Source organism: Ahaetulla prasina, chromosome 4, assembly GCF_028640845.1.
Source record: "Ahaetulla prasina isolate Xishuangbanna chromosome 4, ASM2864084v1, whole genome shotgun sequence".
Classification (NCBI taxonomy): Eukaryota; Metazoa; Chordata; class Lepidosauria; order Squamata; family Colubridae; genus Ahaetulla; species Ahaetulla prasina.
Window position 1 is genome coordinate 88,274,904 of NC_080542.1, and position 19,768 is coordinate 88,294,671.

Sequence of the window (19,768 nt, forward strand, 5' to 3'; positions counted from 1 at the left end):
TATTTTCTGAATCTTTCTAGACATTTAGCAATATATTGTGATGATTGTGTTGTGTTATACAGTGTTCCTCTTTACAATGGATATCTGGAATAAAATTTTAATGTTTTCAAAGAACTCTATTAAAAATGAAAAATGGGAGGGTCAGCTAAAGTATTCTACATAGTTAATATTTCAAAGGACAGATTCAACAGGGAAAAGAGAAGCTGAGTTGATATTGCCCAAGCAATAACAAAGACTGGTGGTCCGCAAGAAAATTTTGGTGGTCCGTAGAAAAATTATTTGCATTTTAATATTGCACTAAATACTATTTATCTTTTTTAAAAATTCATATTAGTGGTCCGCAGGATTTAAAATTATGAATTTAGTGGTCCCTGAGGTCCGAAAGGTTGGTGACCTCGGCCATAAATAAGGCAGACAGATTAATACATGAAGACAAAAAAGGAGATATGGATGAATTAAAGAGAAATGAATTGTTTTGTTTAAAAGTATTTTAATGTTCTAAATGTTAATTTATCATTCAACTCAGTAACTATAAATATAATGCCCTGGATGTTGTTTAGGTTGTTTTAATTCACATTAAGCTTTTGAACATCTCTGTTCTGACAGTATTATGCACATATTCAGATCTGTTCCTATACAAAAGAATCAAGCCCCATAGCAGCTGGGGATTCTAAATGTCCTTTATCTCTACATTATGGAATTGAGACTATTTGTGCCAGAAAGTAAATCTCCTTTGTTTGGAATAGCTGTTTTGATTGCAAAAATTGCATCTTGAGCCTGTGTCAAACACCCACCATGGCCACACCCATCCCAACCATGCCCACAATGACCACACCCACCCCATCCATGACCATCCTGGCCTCCAAAGTCAAACACAACCCTGATGTGGTCCTCTATGAAATCGAGTTTGACATCCCTGGTCTAGAAAGTGTTTTTGTTTCAAATACATGTTTTGACAACTGATACACTATTTAAACAATGACAGAGAGATGTATCTAAATATGTGTGGCAGAAGAATACAAGTTAAATATATGGTGTTGCAAGATGAAAGGGAAAGAGGATTGGATTTATCTGATTGTAACTGTATTTTGGTTTTTTTGTATGTTTGGATGAAAGGGTCAGTCCTGACTGCTGAGAAATAGAAGGCTCTTGGAGTTAGAAAAACATGAGCTGAGATTTGAGGGACAGAAATATTTGTTACAAAGTTAACAGTAAGGTGGATTTTAATAATCATTATGTTAGTCTAGTCATGCGGTATTGAGTATATAAAATAGATACAAATCCAGGCTGTGCTGGAAAACACATTTGTGGCTTTCAGCACGAGAAGCAGAAAAAAAATAAGCAAACATAAATAGCTAACTTATCATGAGGTACTAGAATTTTGTCAAGGGGAATATAAAACAAAACCAGAGAAGAACTGGTGGCAGAAATAAAATATCATTATAGATATTAATGGTTCCATTAATTACAATTATTTAAAGTAGACAAAATAGTTTAGCTTTTTGAAAACAAATATAATTGTTTATGAATGATCAACATATAATTGGTAAAACGTATAAACTTTTAATGAAATTTGAAATAGAAGAAGAAGTGAAATATTGTTTCACTTCTATTTCAAATTTTATTAACTTAAAATTCAAAAATGGGCTAAAAAATTCATTTATCACTTATGTACTTGTTGCATAAAACAGAAAAAAGTACCTTAGGATTTATGATTTTGATCATTAGATTGAGTACATTATATTGTAATCATAGAGTAAGAGATAAACTTATAATTGTATTTATATATTTATTGTATGTATGTAAAGAAAATCAGAAGCTATTTCATTGTATCTTTTTTTGCTCCTTTTCTATTTTTCCTTCTTTCCTTTCTTGAACTTTCAGCTTCCTCTTTTATTTTTTATTTTTATTATTATCTTGTATTAGTTTTTAATCTCCTTTTAAAAATAAAAAATACGCATCAGTGGTGGGATTCAAATTTTTCTACTACCAGTTCTGTGGGCATGGCTTGGTGGGGCAACACCTTGCTGTGAGTGACATTGAGCTGGCTACGCCCACTGTCACATGACCCCCACCAAACCACCCCCACTAAGCCACCCCCACAGAACCGGCAGAAAAGGCAACTCCTGCAGCCTGTCCTTTTATGGCTGCCTTCTAAGCAGATCCACTGTGACGCTGTCCTTCCAGCGCAGCCAGCATTTTCCTGGTTAGGTCTGGCAATGGGGTGCAGCCATGCATGCGCACCAGCAGGCAATGGGGTGCCTGTGCGTGACCGGTTGGAAGAACAGGGTGGTGACAGGACTTCAGGCCTCTTTTTCAGCCTATAGTTTTCATCGCAAGAAGCCTGCAGCCACCGCCTCTTTTTCGGCACAAGAAGCCTCTTTGCCAGCCAGAACCAAGCCGGTAGCAATGGCTAGAGGCTTCTTGTACCAAAAAAGAGGTGGCAGCTGCAGGCTTCTTGCACTGAAAACTAGAGGCCAAAAAAGAGGTCTGAAGAAGTCCTGTCAACCCCCTGCTCTTCGCACCAAAAGCGCACGCGCCCACACCCATTGCCTGCTGGTGCCATTCATGGCCTGCTGAGCAACGGAGCTGCCTGGAAGGCAGCCGAAAATTACTGGTGGGTGGAGGCTTGCTGGCCGAGCCTCACCGGGGATCCCCACCCAGGTGCGGATGAAGGTGAGTGAGGCAGAGAGTGAGCGGGTGGTATGCAGGCAGAGGCCCTGGGGAAGGCCAGAGCCAGGGAATGGCACATTCCCCAACCTGGCCAAGGCAAATGGTGAACGGGCAGGGGCTCCAGGGCAAGGTGGGAGCTGGGGAATTGTGCATTCCCCGGCCAAGGTGAATGGTGAGCAGGCAAAGACTCCAATCGGGACCCCGACCCAAGGCGAAGGGAAGCGGGCAGCATGCTTACCTTTGGTGAGCAGAGTGGGTGAGGCATGGAGGTGAGGTGATTAGCTGGGCCATGTGCTGAAGGCAACATATATAGGGCAGGGTGTTCTGGTCTAAGACCATAATAATAAATTGTACTTGTACTTATAGGGCAGGGTGGGGCAGGGTGAGCAGGCGGGCGGGGGCGAGCGGCGACTGGGTGGGTGGGGCTGAGGCCAGCCAGAGGTAGCATTTGCCGGCTCAGCGAACCAGTTAAAATTTCCGCTACCGGTTTGCTTGACCTATCCAAACAGGCTGAATACCACCTCTGATACACATGTGTGTGTGTTTGGGTGTGTGTTTGGGTGTGAGTGAATGAGTGAATAGGTGAGTAGGTGAAATGTTGCAATTGAGGAATAGGCAATAATAATAAAAAAAATATGTACGTTTTAATAAATGTAACACAGAAGCATATGGAATGTGATGTTCTATTTTAAAAAAGCTTCGCATGGTTTTTTTATTCTACATTTTATAAACACAGAATTAAAACTTTTTAAAAACAAGCTTTACTGGCCATTATCCAAACAATTATTTATTATAATGAAAGATGTTTTTACTTGCCCAGCATTGTTGGGTTTTTACTATGAATAACTAAACTTCATATTGTATTTATTTATTTTTATTTATTTATTTATTTTATTTGAATTTATATCCCGCCCTTCTCCGAAGACTCAGGGCGGCTTACATTGTGTTAAGCAATAGTCTTCATCCATTTGTATATTATATACAAAGTCAACTTTTATTGCCCCCAACAATCTGGGTCCTCATTTTACCTACCTTATAAAGTAGGTAGGTAAAAAGGATGGAAGGCTGAGTCAACCTTGGGCCTGGTGGGACTTGAACTTGCAGTAATTGCAAGCAGCTGTGTTAATAACAGACTGCTTAGTCTGTTGAGCCACCAGAGGCCCTTAGTATTCATGTTCATAGAGTATTTCTATAGCTATCCACAAAGTGTTTTCTCATGCACTGATGGAGCTGCTTAAAAAAACACACACAGCTATGAAAATGTTTCCTTAGGCGCATGGATTTGATTTTACAGTTCCTGTCCCCAGTTTCAAAATCAACTCAAAACCAACATATACCAGCAAAATAATTATTAACAAAAATTCACAAAAGGACAAAAAATATCTGTTCATACCAATGGCAACTGCAGTCTCCTGTGAATCTCCAGTGATCATTTTTATTGCTACTCCTGAAGTAATAAGCGCAGCAACAGCTTCTTTTACACCAGACCTAGGAGGATCAATAATACCAACCAGACCGAGGAAGGATAGCTGTCCAAGCTCAGGACCAGAAGCTAAAGCCAGAACTTTCAAAATAAAAGAAATAGTATTACTAACTGTGCCACTGATTTAAGGCAACAGAAAGTATATAATCATTTTCCTTCAATTATGAGAAGAAGAATGTTAATAGAATAACATGCAGATAGTATCACAAGAGACTCCAAGAAATTACAAAAAATATTTTTTATAAGCAATCAGTTAATGTTAATGTAACAAGAAATAAAACTAATGTGTTCTCCTAACCTATGAGGGAAAATATTATAAAAATCCATATTTCTGTTCTTATTTAGTAATTTTCTTTAATCTAGATAATTCTATACAGAGTTTAATCAGACTTCCAAGTATTCAACTCTCAATTTTAAATATAAATACATAAGACAATGCTATAAAACTAGTTCCCTGATTAAATGGAAGCTTTAATTTAGCCTTCTTCAACTCATTCTCTTTTTATATTCTGGAGAGAAATATTAAAGTTACATTGCCACTTGGTACAAGCTTGCTCAGAGTTCACTGTGTGCAACAAATAATTTGTTTTCAAATCACAATTCACAAAGAATAATGAGTGAAAACATTACCTCGAAGCCCTGCAGACCCCATAGATGCTTTCTCTTGCTGATAATGATCTCTTTCTTGTTGGTTAAGTGGTAAACTGTGCCCTTTGTTGTTGTAAGTTGTACAGTATCGAATCACTTCTTCATAAGCACCTTTCATAAAGCAAATCTCTGGTTTGTCCTAAAAAATATTTATTCATGCATTCATTTCTTCAGTTGTATACCATCCCAATTATATTGTTTGGGAAAAACATAATTAAAACACAAATCATAAAAACAATAACAAAAGTGCAGCAACTATAATAGCCGAACAAACCATTTTAAGGTTGATACTCTAGTCTTCTAAAAGAATCATCTTAACTTACTTCATAAAGATTAAATCAATAAGAGTCATCCTGATCTCTGTTAAAAGTTCTTCCAGGGCTGACACAGAGAATGATTATTTCTCAAATACCTCTTTAAAGGCCAAAAATACATAGGAAGCTCCTAATCCAATTTACCTACCTCAATTATGTTTTAGAGCAGATATTTCAGATACCTAGGACTCAGGTCATAAAAGGCTATATACTGTAGATAATAATGAGAAGTTTCACTAGTTACCTCAAAACCTGCTATAGTGCCTCTAATATAGATGTTATCCTCTAAAAGGCTTTTAGCTATCAGCATATAGACAACTGCATTTTGTATCGAGTGAAGTCTTCAATAATAGCCTTAAGGAGAGTGAATTATAGTAATTCTAACATGGGGTGGTTGAATGCATGAGTAACTATAATTAGCACAATCTGTTCCAAAAAAGATTGGAGTTGGTGCCCCCATTACTGTCAAGAAAAGATTCCCCTAGCTATAGCCACCAATTGCTACTGAAGTAAGAATACTCCCCATAATAAATTTTCTCCTTCAGGGATATTATGATTCTATCCAGAACCAATACGGGAATTACCATGGTGCTTCTAACAAACAACCACTGTGTATCTTCTCAGCCTCAAAACTTTAGATTAGCACTTCCCCATATCTTTATCTTGGTCTCAAAAGAATTGTATAGCTAGTAATAATCAACATGCTAATGACACTCAGTTCCAAACTAACAATTACCTCTTGCAGCAGCATAATATAGATATTAAATAAAGTTAAAAACAGGGGCACCTTGCAAAGGAGTGGCCAGGCACTTGATTTTTTACCCTTATCACTACCAAAGGAAATTGCCTGCTAAGGAAGGAGTAGAACCACTGAAATATAGGGATGCCTTCAAAATTTAATCCCTGAAAGATATCCATAAAAATAATACGAAGTTGCTGAAGGCTGTATTCTTTTTATCAAGACTTTTTATTTATTTATTTTATTTATTTGTCACAACAGTATATATAAGCATAAGCATGAAATAACTATATGATATATAAGCATATATATAAGCATAAGTATTTAATAACTATATTAATTGGATATAACGAAAGGAAGCATTAGGACAGGAACAGTAGGCACGCTTGTGCTCTTATGTACGCCCCTTACAGACGTCTTAGGAATGGGGTGAGATCAAAAGTAGACAGTTTTTGGTTAAAGCTTTGGGGATTTTGGGAAGAGACCACAGAGTCTGGTATTGTATTCCAAGTATTAACAACTATTACTGAAGTCATATTTTCTGCAATCAAGATTGGAGCGGTTAACATTAAGCTTAAATCTATTGTGTGCTCATGTATTGTTGCAATTGAAGCTGAAGTAGTCTTCAACAGGAAGGACATTGTAATAGATGATTCTATGACTTAAACTCAGGTCATGTTGAAGGCGACGTAGTTCTAAGTTTTCTAAACCCAGGATTTCAAGTCTGGTGGCATAAGGTATTTTGTTGTAATCATAGGAGTGGAGAACTCTTCTTGGAAAATATTTCTGGACACGTTCAATTGTATTAATGTCTGAAATGAGGTATGGGTTCCAGACAGGCGAGCTGTATTCAAGAATTGGTCTAGCAAATGTTTTATATGCTCTGGTTAGTATAGTAGTGTTTCTGGAGAAGAAGCTACGCAAGATTAGGTTTAAAATTCTTAAAGCCTTTTTTGCGATGTAGTTGCAATGCGCTTTGGCACTTAGATCATTTGATATCCAAACTCCAAGGTCTTTAATAGGGTGGGGGTCATCTGTAAGGTAATGTCCATCAAGCTTGTATTTAGTGTTCAGATTCTTTTTTCCAACATGTAAGACAGAGCATTTGCTGGCTGAGATTTGGAGTTGCCAAGTTTTAAATTACATGATAATTTTTTTCTGAAACCAAATTGTTTATTAGAGAGTGGGTTGTTTGTTTCTAGGTGGAGGATAATGGATTGGTTGATGATAGATTCCATTACTTTGCAGGTGACGCAAAGATCTTTTGATACAAAGATCGTTTTGTAGGTCATCTGTAAGAACAACTAAAGCAGACTTATCACAGACAAACAGTCTGTGACTTAAACACTTAAAAACTTAAAGACTTAAAGACTTAAAGACTTAAAAACAGTCAATATAATCTGCTTCATTCAGGCTCCTCTAATTAAGTTGGAATCTTCCCAAGAAAAAGAAAATTGGAAAATGGGAAGTTGATTTGATTCAGATAGGAGTGTATCATCATCTTTTTCAAGAAAACAGATACAATCCCTTTATTTAATAAAATATTAATTACCCCTCACATTCAGAGACTCTCCTTGGCAGCTAGTCAGCCAGGAAAAGCAGGAATCTATTTCACAGGACATGGTGGTGTTGTTGTTTTTGATGTTGTTGTTTTTGCACGCTGTTTAATGGATTTAGAGCCAGAGAGCCATCTACTGGAGGAAGAAGATTACTGCAGTGTGGGAACCGAAATGAAAGTGATACTTGCTTAAGGTATACAAAGAATACACAAAGAAAAGAAGTGAAAGTAAATAACACCTGGAAGGCCATTTGACCTTAATTCTATTTTAGTAGGTGACCTGGACATTTGGAAATAACTTTTAAACTGGTACAAAATGATTCAACAGGAGACAATAAAGTTCTATGAAGAAATGTCAGTGATGGTTACTAGTATTTATGAAAATGTGACAAAGAATCATATGAAGATGATGGGATTGTTCAAAAAGAAAGATGTGAGTGTAGGACCCTCAACCAATGGTGGGAAATGATGAACATAACATTCAGAAAACAGATGGGAAATTAGAAGGAGTGGCGAAGGAGACAAATCAAAATAAGTTATAAAGACAAAAACACTAAATAGACAGTAATAATAAATACTAAGAATCAAATAGATAATTCCTTAACAGTTTACAATAGAACAAAGAGAGAAAAAAAGGAAGATTTTCCCAAAGTAATGAAAGGGTTATGGATGAGTATCCAAATGAAGCAGCAGAAGGAAAGAAGGGGTAAGGCAGAGGGAACATTCAATATGTGCAAAAATGTTAGAAAGAAATATAGGATCCCAAGAGAGAAATATAAAAGAGTTACTAAAAAGTCAATAAATGATGAAATTCTAAAAAGGCTAAGATGACGGATAGAAATATAATAACTAGTGACTGTAGTAAAAACTAATAGAAAAAAGTACAAAGTACAAATTGGGAAAATAGTAGTACACATATGGATATATATATAATAGAATTTATTATAACCACAAATATACTAAGGTTAGGAGGTGGGAGACTATGATTAGGTATATTTAAATGTACTATTATGAGTAACAGTGTGTAAAAATATATTGGAATTTATAGCTTTCAAGGACTATAAATTTAGGGAATTTAGAAATATAATCCCAGGACTGATTAAACTTTATTAATAATTGGTTTTATTGGTGTTTATAGAAAACTGTGATATTGGAATTATGGGGGAACAATGAGTAATATACAAAATATTAGTGATTCAACAGGGGTCAATAAATACATTGAATGAAGAAATGTTATTGATATTTAAATATATTTATGGTGAAAGTGATAAAGAATCATAAAGATAGAATACTACTATTTAAAGACAAAGATGTGAATATAGAAGAACCCCAACAATTGCAGCGGTGTGTGAAGAAATAAGTACAAATTAGGAAAATAGTATTTATACATAAAATATATTATAATTATAATTAGCATATTAAGATTAGGAGTTGGAAGACAAAGACTTCCATGTATGTAATTGTATTACTATTGTTAGCACTGTGTAAAAGATATATTTATCCAGTCAATACACTGTCCACAAAGTATGTTGGTTGTTAAAGGAAAATACAAAAAAATATATACAAAAAAGAGGAATCTATTTCATAGTCATTACCCTCACACTACAGTGGGTCCTGACCTCTTTCCTATTCTCCATTGGCTTAAAGAAATCTCAGACAACCTCACAGGGTAACACCACAGTCATACCATGGATTCTGTTTATGTCATATCCAGTGCCAAGTATATGTGATTAAAAAACTAACAAGCAAGACAAAGCAGCCAGTAACTATCTCTTTCCTCCTTCCCTCCCCAACAGGAAGCCAATCACATTAAACAAGGCGGCTGAATGACATTCTGCTGACAAAGAAATTATCAACACTTCATTAATTTTACAACATTATACATCTGAACCTGGACTTGGTCAGGTATACTTTTCATATGAGTCTGATCTTTTCTTTTGCCATGTCCACCACAGCTGTTTTTCCTTATATTCTGCCTTTGTTTCTGTTGTTTTTATAATGTTCTCTGTTTTTACAGCCTGCAGCAATTTTTCTGTACTTTGGTTTACATAATCATTCAAATTTCGTTTTTCTTCTTCCACAGTTGGATGGATTTGCAATAGTCCTCTGTCCCCTATTTTTCTTGGCAGGTACAACCTGTTGATGTCACTTCATGGATGTAAAGCGTGGTACATATTCAAAACTTTGCGCGTTTTCCAGTCCAAGTTTTCTAGTTCAGCCAAAGTCAGTTGATGATTCCAGTTGAGTAGCATATCACTGGAACTGCTCATGTATTAATGCCTTTAATTATGTTTCCAACATTCAGCTTTGATTTTAAAAATTTGCGGATCTCCTGATGTATTCCTTTTGCGTTGACTCTTTGACTTTTCCATTCAAGATGTTATCTGCTTCCAATATGCCTAGGTATCTGTAGGCATCATCCTTTGCTAATGCTTTTACTATGTTTCCATTTCCCAGTTCTATTCCTTCTTTTTTTTTTCATTTTTCCTTGCTGCATGGATAATATAGCACATTTTTCAAGTCCAAAGTTCATTTTGATGTCGCTGCTGAACAGTTGAACTGTGCTGAGTATTGATTTAAGTTCAGTGGGGCTTTTCGCATACATTTTTAAGTCATCCATTCGAGTAGATGGTTTATCTTGCCAGGCTGGCTTGAGATTTGGTATCCCAGTTTTGTGTTTCATAGGATTATTGTCAATGGAATTAATGTGATGTTGAACAGTAGTGGTGAAAGTGAGTCCCACTGGAAGATTCCTCGTCTGATGTTGACTTCACCAATGTTCTCCCCATTTGCTGCTAGAACTATTTTCCATTTTTGCATATTTGCTTTCAAAAATGTACAAATATTTTTGCTGATTCCAAAGTTTTCCAGACAGGTGTTAATCCAGCTGTTGTTGTTGTTATTGTTGTTGTGATTCGCATAGTCAGCCAGATATTCAGACTGTGTTTTGCATTTTTGTGTATCTATCGAGTCCTTACCAAGGACCTGGGATAGCAGATTTGGATGTTTGATGGTGTTACAGATATTGTCACAGGATGGAAGCTATTCCAAGTAAAGCAGCCTTCTGCAATTGACTGGTGGCAAATTTGTCAATGCCTATGGTGTTCAAGTGGTGCTCCAGTTGTTTTGAAATTGCACCCAAGACACCTATTACTAGTGGTACTATCTTTGCTTGCCTTTGCCACAGTCATTCTATTTCTATTTGTAGGTCTTTGTATCTTGTATTTTGTTATCTTCTCCAATTCTTTCTCTTCTATTCTGCTGACTCCAGGCACTGCCACATCCACTTTTTTGTTTTTCTTATCGACAATTGTTAAGTCTGGGGTTTATGTGGCAGGTGCCTGCCTATTTGAATTCTAAAGTCCCAAAGCAATTTAACTTCTTCATTTTCTATTACTTTTTCTATTTTATGGTCCCACCAGTTCTTGCTTGCAGGTAAATAATAATTCTTGCAGATCTTCCAATGCACCATTGCTGCTACTTTGTCATGCCTCTGCCTCTAGTCTGTCTATGCAATCTTCTTGCAGTAACTTACCAGGTGGTCTGCTGTTTCGTCAACTTCTTTGCATAGACAGCACTTACTGTCTGTTGCTGTCTTCTCAATTCTGGCTTTGTATATATTTGTCCTTAAGGCTTGATCTTGTGCAGTCAGAATTAGTCCCTCAGTCTCTTTCTTCAACTTTCCTTCTCTTAGCTATTGTCTGGTCTTGTTGTTATCTGCTTTTCCTGCTATTTTTGTTAATGTATTGGCCATGTAGTGCTTTGTCTTCCCATTCCTCAATTCTGTTCTTCATTTGGTATTTATTGTAGGCTAGTTTGGTCTTTTCAGTAGTCAGTAAGCCTTCCTGATACACTAGCTTCAGTGCATCATTGTCCTTCAGATATTCTTCCAAAGCCATTTTTTCTTCTTCAACCATCTGATGTACTTGCAACATTCCATGCCCATCTATTTAACTTGGTAGATAGAGTCTATTAATGTCACTACATAGATGAAGGGCATGATTCATTGTCATTATTTTTCTGGTCTTCCTATCCATTGCTTTTAGTTCTGCTTGAGTCCATTCACTATTCCAGCTGTGTATCTAATGACTGGTACTGCTCAGGTGTTGAATGCCTTAATAGTATTTCCTCCATTGAGTTTGGACTTAAGATCTTCTTCACTCTTTTCATGTATTCACCTCTAATTTTTTTCTTGACTTCAGTGTGCTTGATGTCAGTTTGAAGGATAGCCATATATTTATAGTAATCATCCTCATCCAGACTCTTAATGTTATTTTTGTGGGGCATCTTGATTCCTTCAGTTTTCACTATTTTCCTTGTTTGATAGTGAGTGTTGTACATCTATCCAGTCCAAACTCCACTGCAATATCTTGGCTATATATATGGACAGTGTTGAGCAACAATTTCAGAGGGAGTTTTTCCATACAACTTCAGATATTCCATGTAAAGGAGGTGGGATAGTCTGGCAGATGTTTTTGATGTTTGATAGCCATGCCTGAGTTATTCAGTAGTGTTGACAGAGGAAACAGTGCAGTGACAAATAGTAGTGGTGATAGTGAATCTCCTTGAAAAATTCCTCTCTTGATATTAATTGCTCCCAGTCTATCACCATTGACCTGCAACTGTATCTTCCATTGTGCCATCGGTCTTTGCACAAAGTTTCTGATGTTTCTACAGACTCCTGTTATTTCTAGGCATTTGATTACCCAATCATGTGGCAGAGAATCAAATGCCTTTTTGTAGTCAATCCATGCTACATTCAGGTTGGTCTTCCTTCTCTTGCAGTTTTCCAAAATCATTTTGTCAATTAGGAGTTGATCGTTTGTTCCTCTGCTATTGGGGTGATTTTCTTTCTGTTCAGGTGGAAAGAGATTGTTTTCAATTAGATGCTGTTGGACTGCATCAGCTACTATACCAGTTAGTAATTTGAAAGTTGTTGGTAAGCAGGTCATTGACCTGTAATTGCCTGGTGCTGCTCCTTTTGCTGGATTTTTCATTATCAGGTAGGTTTTCCCAGATGTTAGCCACTCTTCAATTTCCCTCCTCTAGTATGTTGTTAAACTGCTTGGCTAAGAATGGGTATAAACCAGTTAGATGTTTCAACCAAAAACTATGCAGTTCACCTTCGTCTAGTGTTCATCAATTCTTGATTTTTCTTGCTTTTTTCTCTATCATTTCTGCTGTAATTACTAATTCTTCCATTTCAACTTCTTTTTTATTCTTATCCACCTCTTTTAATCAAGCTGTGTCCTTTCTTTGGGTTATCCCATATCTGCACCCAAAACTGCACTGTTTCTTCCTTGTCAGCTACTGACTAAGTCACTGCTGTTTCTCCATTTATAGATTGATAGAAATGTTTCTGATTAGATTGAAATGAGAGATTCTGCCTATAATTTGCAATTCAAGCTTTGTATCTGCTGATCTTTTTGGTTATAGCTGTTTTGCTGCTTTATTATTTCCAGTTCTTCCTTGATCTTCCTTGTTTCTAAGTGGTGTTTCTTGATTAGGTATTCTTTGGTCTTTTTGTTCTTCAGTTTCTTTTCTTTCATCTGTTCTAGCTTGCTTGGATCTGATTTCAACTTGCTGATCTTATTTTCCAGTCTAATCTTTCATTTTTGTGGTGCACTGTTCCGTTTTTTCTTCTTTATTGATTTTGCATCCCAGGTATACAGTTATAACTGCAGTTGTGTTATACATTGGTTGATTTGTTTCTTGCAGTGAGTTGATGCTTATACTTAATATTGAGTATTTGCATCTTTTAATGCTTGTGCTAGCTATTCCTTTGGAACAAGCTTCAATGCAGGCAACGTTATTCTGATGTTTTTATGATGTTCTAGATGCTCAGCTAATCTTTGTTTCAATTCCTTTACTTCTTTAGTTAGAGGGCTTTGTTCTTCCTTAGGCAGAGGAGAGGGTGCCTGGTTTTCAAATGAAAAGAGTTTTTCTGCTGGATTCCTCTACTGCCAACTCCCCCTGGTTTGTCTCTATATTCTGAGTTATTTCTGGCAAGGCTCTGGTTTCTTTGCCCTGGATAAACTTTCGCAGTTCTTCCGATTCTGCTTCTGTGAATACTTTATTTCGTATTATAAATCGACATTTGTTTGCTTGCCTCTGTTCTATTATTTCTGATTCTGGAATGGTGGGTTGTTATCGATTCTGTCCAGATCGTGCAAACCAGTAGTAACAATGGTGGGAGGCTCCGCCCACCCACCTGGACGTCATCATGAACACTCTGTGCATGTGCAGAAGTTTCTGCGCATGCACAGAAGCGCCATGTGCAAGCGAAGCAAGCGTGCGTGCACTCTCGTTGCAAAACGGTAGCAAGGGTAAGTGGAACCCACCCCCATTCTGGATGTTGTTCTTTCCAGAACTGGTGCATTTACTTCAAATATCCTCTTCTTGTAGACTTGATCTGTAATGATAGATCAATATGTCTTCGTTTTCAATCACTGTGTATTTGGGATGGGTAAACACCTTTTCTTACAGTAGTTCTGCAACTGCTGGCCCTGGTTATTCAGCCAACAGTCCTGTAGCCCATTTTTCACCAGATATCCAGGAACTCCAACATCTAGCACAGACCTTGTTAACCTGGGTGACATCCGAGCCGGTATGGCTTTCTGAAATGTATGTCTCACCATATTTTTTTATGGGAGAGATACTCTTTGTGTGACTCCTCTGATGAGACCTGTCCAGTATGGTTGAACCTCTGGCATAGCTCTCATCTTCCTCAGAGCACACAAGCCCCACAACCACGTCAGGGTAGTACCTCACTGGGGGTTGTTGCTATTGTTATTATTATTATCTGTTTTATTCACTAAACATGAAGCTCAGTCAACTGAACATTTAAAAATGTATCACAAATATTATTGATTTGCACTGATAGTTGCTGCGGGTTGCTGCGAGCATCCTAGCTATCAACCAAGTACCTTCTTAAGATGTACAATGTTCCGAGCAGCACAGTTTTTTGCAGTTCCTCTGGTCTTATTGCAGGAAGCTGCAATTTATTGATGTATTTTGTAAGATTCTTGGACATGGTACCAAATGCCCCAATGACAATAGGTATCACGTAATTTCAATGGCCAGGTCGTGATATTTTGTGATTTTTTTTTCCAGTCCTGATATGGCGATATCAGTAAGTTGTACGCTTCAGTTTTCAATAACTATGATATCTGACATGTTGTGTTCCAAATGATCTGTCTGTATTCGAAAGTCCCACAAAATCTTCACCTTCTCATTTTCAACAGCTTTTTCCACTTTATGTTCCCATGACTTTTTAATTACAACAACAACAACAACAACAACAATCCCGTGGCTGGGCCTGGATGGCTATCGGGTGTGGTCTGATGGTTATGGGAATGCCAGTCTTCAGTTCGGTAGTGGCCACCATGAATCAACCCAGGCACCTACCATCACCAATGATGAGAAGAAATCAACAAAATTCCATACCAGATGGTTGTCACCCAGGTCAACAAAGACCACGTCAGATGCTATTGTTCCTGGACCTCTGCCAAAAAATGGGCTACAGGGCTCAGTTGCTACTGCTGGGGAACAAGCGCGTGCAACTGTAAAGCGACTGGGACAAAAGCTCAAAACTTGGACAACCAAGGAAAATCGAGAAATCACTAAATGTTACTACCAGGTAGAACCAACAGCCAGGGGATTTCAAAAAAGAATGATGCAGCTGCATCTGAAATGAAAAACACCCAGAAAGTTTTTTTTTTTTTTTGTTTACATTTATACCCTGCCCTTCTCCGAAGACTCAGGGCGGCTTACAGTGTATAAGGCAATAGTCTCATTCTATTTGTATATTTTTACAAAGTCAACTTATTGCCCCCCCAACAATCTGGGTCCTCATTTTACCTACCTTATAAAGGATGGAAGGCTGAGTCAACCTTGGGCCGGGCTCGAACCTGCAGTAATTGCAGGCTACTGTGTTCTTAATAACAGGCTTTTACCAGCGTGAGCTAAACCGGCCCCTACCGGCCCCTAGTGACATAATTGAACAAAGATTAATGGATCAAAGACATTTCATCATTCATAATAAAGTTTTCACAGATGTGGAAATGCAAAATCTAGAAATATAGGCTAGAAAGAAAACAACAAGTAATGATGAACAGGCTGAAGAAACTATTCCAACACCCGAACAAACTGACCAACCAGTGGAAGAAACCAACATACAGGATGAAGATCTTCCTATGCAACAACTTGAAAGTGTAGAGCTAAGTGATCTAGCAAAAATGCTGAAAGAAGATTGAAAACCACATCAAAGAAAACACAGAAAGAAAAAGACTGCCTGCCATTCACAAAGTACATAGCAAACGATCTACTAAAGATCTACTAAAGATCTTTAGAAAGTAGTAGAAAGATCTACTAAACACTGTGAACAACATTTTAACTTCCATCCCATCCAGCGCACTACGTGAAACAAACCAACTAATGTACAGCACAGCTGCTGTTTATAACTGCACAATTGGGTTATAAAATGCCAAAAAAGAAACCCACTGAAAGTGGAAAAATCGATTTGAAAATAAAAAAAAAAAAAATCGAGATCAGCAATTTGAAATACTTGAAAGAAGGAAAAGTAAAGAAAAAAAGTTGAAAAATAGTTTAAACAAAAAACACAACCTGGAGGAAAAAACAGTAACAGAAATTATGGAAGAACTAAAACAGCATGTAATAGCAACAGCAAAGAAAATCAAAAGATACCAAGGATGAATAAAAAAATATCGTGAAAATGTCCAGTTTAGAAGAAATCAACACCTCTTCTACTGGTCACTTGATGAAAGTTGAGACCATACTAATGTTCACCCATCTAAAGAAAAAACCTTGAACTTTTGGAAACAACTGTGGGAAAACCCAGTGGAACATGATAAAACTATCTCCTGGATCAAAGAAACAAACAACATGAAACAACAAAAAAACAACAAAAAAACAAGCAACATGAAACAAAACAACAACTGATATGGTTGCACAATAAGTAAAGAAGGTCAAGAACTGGACCGCATCTGGCCTGGACAAACTTCATGGATACTGGTTAAAGCACCTAACCAGCCTCCATTACCGCATGGTCACTAAATTTGATGAAATGCGTCAAAATGTAACAAGCGAAGAACTGTTAATAGCTGACTGAACATACTTGATAATGCAAGATCCAAAAAAGGGCACAGAACCAAGCAACTTTCACCCAATTACTTGTCAGCCAACAACATTCAAACTTTTTACAAGTGTACTGGCAAATTCAGTATTCAGTCATCTGATGGAAAACAGTCTTTACCCAGTAGAACGAAAAGGAAATTACAAAAAATCAAGAGGAACAAAAGATCAGCTGCTCATTGACAAAATGGTACTAAAAAATGCAAAAACAAGAAGAACAAATTTAAATATGGCATGGATAGATTACAAGAAGATATTTGACACATTACCCCACAGCTGGATTAACGCCTGCCTGGAAAACTTTGGAATCAGCAAAAATATTTGTACATTTTTGAAAGCAAATATGCAAAAGTGGAAAACAGTTCTAATAGCAATTGGGGAGAACATTGGCAAAGTCAACATCACACGAGGAATCTTCCTAGGGGACTCACTTTCACCACTACTGTTCAACATCACATTAATTCCACTGATAATAATCCTACGAAACACAAAACTGGGCTACCAAATCTCAAGTCAACATGGCAAAATAAATCATCTACTATACATGGATGACTTAAAACTGTATGCGAAAAGCCCCATTGAACTTGAATCAATACCCAACACAATTCAACTGTTTAGCAGCAACATCAGAATGAACGTTGGACTTGAAAAATGTGCTATACTATCGATGGAGCGAGAAAAAAATGGAAAAAATAGAAGGAATAGAACTGGAAAATGGAAGTATGGGGAAAGCATTAGCAAATGATGATAATTACAAATACCTAGGCATACTGGAAGCAGGTAACATCTCAAATGGAAAAATCAAAGAGTCAATGTGAAAGGAATACATCAGGAGAGTCCTCAAAATATTAAAATCAAACTGAATGCTGGAAACATAATTAAAGCCATTAATACATGGGCGGTCTCAGTGATTCGCAATCCAGCTGGAATCATCAACTGAACTGTGGCTGAACTGGAAAACCTAGACTGGAAAATGCGTAAACTTTTGAATATGTACCACACTTTATATCTATGAGATGTCAAATATAATATTAGTGTTGTGACTCGTCCTCCCTCCTCTCCTCAGCCGGGCCCCTCCCGTCTCCAACTGGGCCTTTTATCAGACTCGGAGTCTGATAATGAAGATGAATGGCCTGTCATAACTCCAGCTCCCGGCCCTGGCCCCATGCCCGGAGAGGATTCAAAGAGTGAAAGGAGAAGCCCAATTAAACTTACTCATACAGCGTGTGTTCCTTTGGCTCAGCCTTCAGAGCAGGAAGCCAGCCAGGTGGTAGAATTACCTGGGCCTACTCCCTCTGACCCCTCCCTTTCCCACACGCTAACAGCAGATCCAGCTAAAGACAATTCAGGGCGGGTGGACCCTTGCTTCCGGAGATCTGAGAGGCGACGCCAGCAGAAGGAAGGGTGGGGCAGGCCTGGATAAATGCTGAGTCATGGAGCCACACCCCACAGCCTGTATAAAGGACCTGCTTTTGGCATTCTAACCTTGAGTCAAGCAAAGTCTTATCTAGTTTGCTGATATTGGACCCTATCGCTGAAGTCACAACTTGGACTCCTGCCTGCCCTGATAAACCTCGAAGGAACTTGGCAAACTGCAGAGGCTTCGTTGCCAAGTTTGTTACAGACTTCCTTGACTCGTTCGTCGGAGTGGGAGAGGAACACGACAATTTTCTTGTGAGTTGGTGTTCACTCACTCACCCAACTTCAACACTTTGTTCAAATCACCGCTCCTGTTCAAAATCTTGTCCGGTTGCCCCAGCTTATTGATGGCTGCCATAGTACTGCCATCGCCATTGAGTCAGAGAGCTTTCCTCTGACCTCCGAGGAACTTGCCGGTTCCTCTTGGTCATCCAAGCTGCCTCTCCCTCTTCACCGTCCCTATAGGACAGTTCCGGTCCAAAGACCGCTCAACAGTGGTTCATCGGCCCAGGGAATTCACAAAGCTCAGCGGAGCTCGCTATTCCCTGTCCATCTCAACACAATGCTTCCGGGTTCTCTCCCATGCTTTACATCCATGAAATGACACTGACAGGTTGCTAAGAAGAATAGGGGGCAGAGGGCTATTGCAAATCCATCAAACTGTAGAAGAAGAAAAATGAAGTCTGAATGATTATGTGAACCAAAGCACAGAAAGATTGCTGCAGGCTGTGAAAACAGAGAATATTATAAAAAGAACAGAAACAAGGCAGAATATAAGGAAAATCATTGGATGATAGATTAAATGGATGGAAAACCAAAGCTCTGCATGGACAGCACTTCAAAAACATTGAAGGAAAGTGTGGTAACAACTTGACATGGGCATGGCTTAAGAGAGGAACCATCAATAAAGAAACGGAAGGTTTAATACTTGCTGCTCAAGAAGAAGCACTACAAACTAATGCCATGAAAGTGAAGATACAAAAATCCACTGACAATACAAACTGCTGACTCTGCAACGACAAAGTTGAAACTGTTGCACTCACTTAATATGTGAGCGCAGCAAAATTGCGCAAACTGATTACAAAGCTAGACATGATCGAGTTGCTAAATTATTCCAGTGGTCATAAGGGCCGCGGTGTGGCTCAGGCTGTAAGAAGCCTGTTATTAAAACACAGCTGCCTGCAATTACTGCAAGTTCTAGTCCCACCAGGTCCAAGGTTGACTCAGCCTTCCATCCTTTATAAGGTAGGTAAAATGAGGACCCAGATTGTTGGGGGGGGGCAATAAGTTGACTTTGTAAATTTACAAATAGAATGAGACTATTGCCTTACACACTGTAAGCCGCCCTGAGTCTTTGGAGAAGGGCGGGATATAAATGTAAATAAATAAATAAATAAAATATAAAAGATATGACATACCTATATCTGAAAAGTCATGGGAACACAAAGTGGAAAAAATTATTGAAAATGAGACAGTGAAGAACTTGTGGGACTTTCTAATACAGACAGATTGTCATTTGGAACATAACATGCCAGATATCATGGTTGTTGAGGGCCAAAGATATCAGTTTACTGATATCGCTGTATCAGGAGATGCCATAATCGAAGGAAAAAGAACTGGAAAAAACCATGAAATATTGCAACCTGGCCATCAAAACTACATGGCTATGGATGAAACATGTAACAGTGATACCCACTGTTATCAGGGCACTTGGTACCACGTCCAAGAATTTTATAAAATACATCAACAAATTGCAATAACAGCAGCAAAAAAAATGCTAC

The 19,768-nt window shown here is 37.9% G+C and overlaps 1 protein-coding gene across 14 annotated transcripts in view; it reads right to left on the reverse strand.

The window, feature by feature from the left end:
• Positions 1 to 19,768, reverse strand: part of ATP2C1 (ATPase secretory pathway Ca2+ transporting 1) — a 100,292-nt gene that overhangs the window by 16,310 nt on the left and 64,214 nt on the right. For all 14 annotated transcript variants that reach the window (XM_058184168.1, XM_058184170.1, XM_058184172.1 and 11 more), the window contains 2 exons: positions 4,787 to 4,943; positions 4,067 to 4,237 (listed from right to left, as the gene is read on the reverse strand). In XM_058184168.1, the coding sequence (XP_058040151.1) occupies positions 4,067 to 4,237; positions 4,787 to 4,943 (328 nt within the window). The remainder of the gene's footprint in view (positions 1 to 4,066; positions 4,238 to 4,786; positions 4,944 to 19,768) is intronic.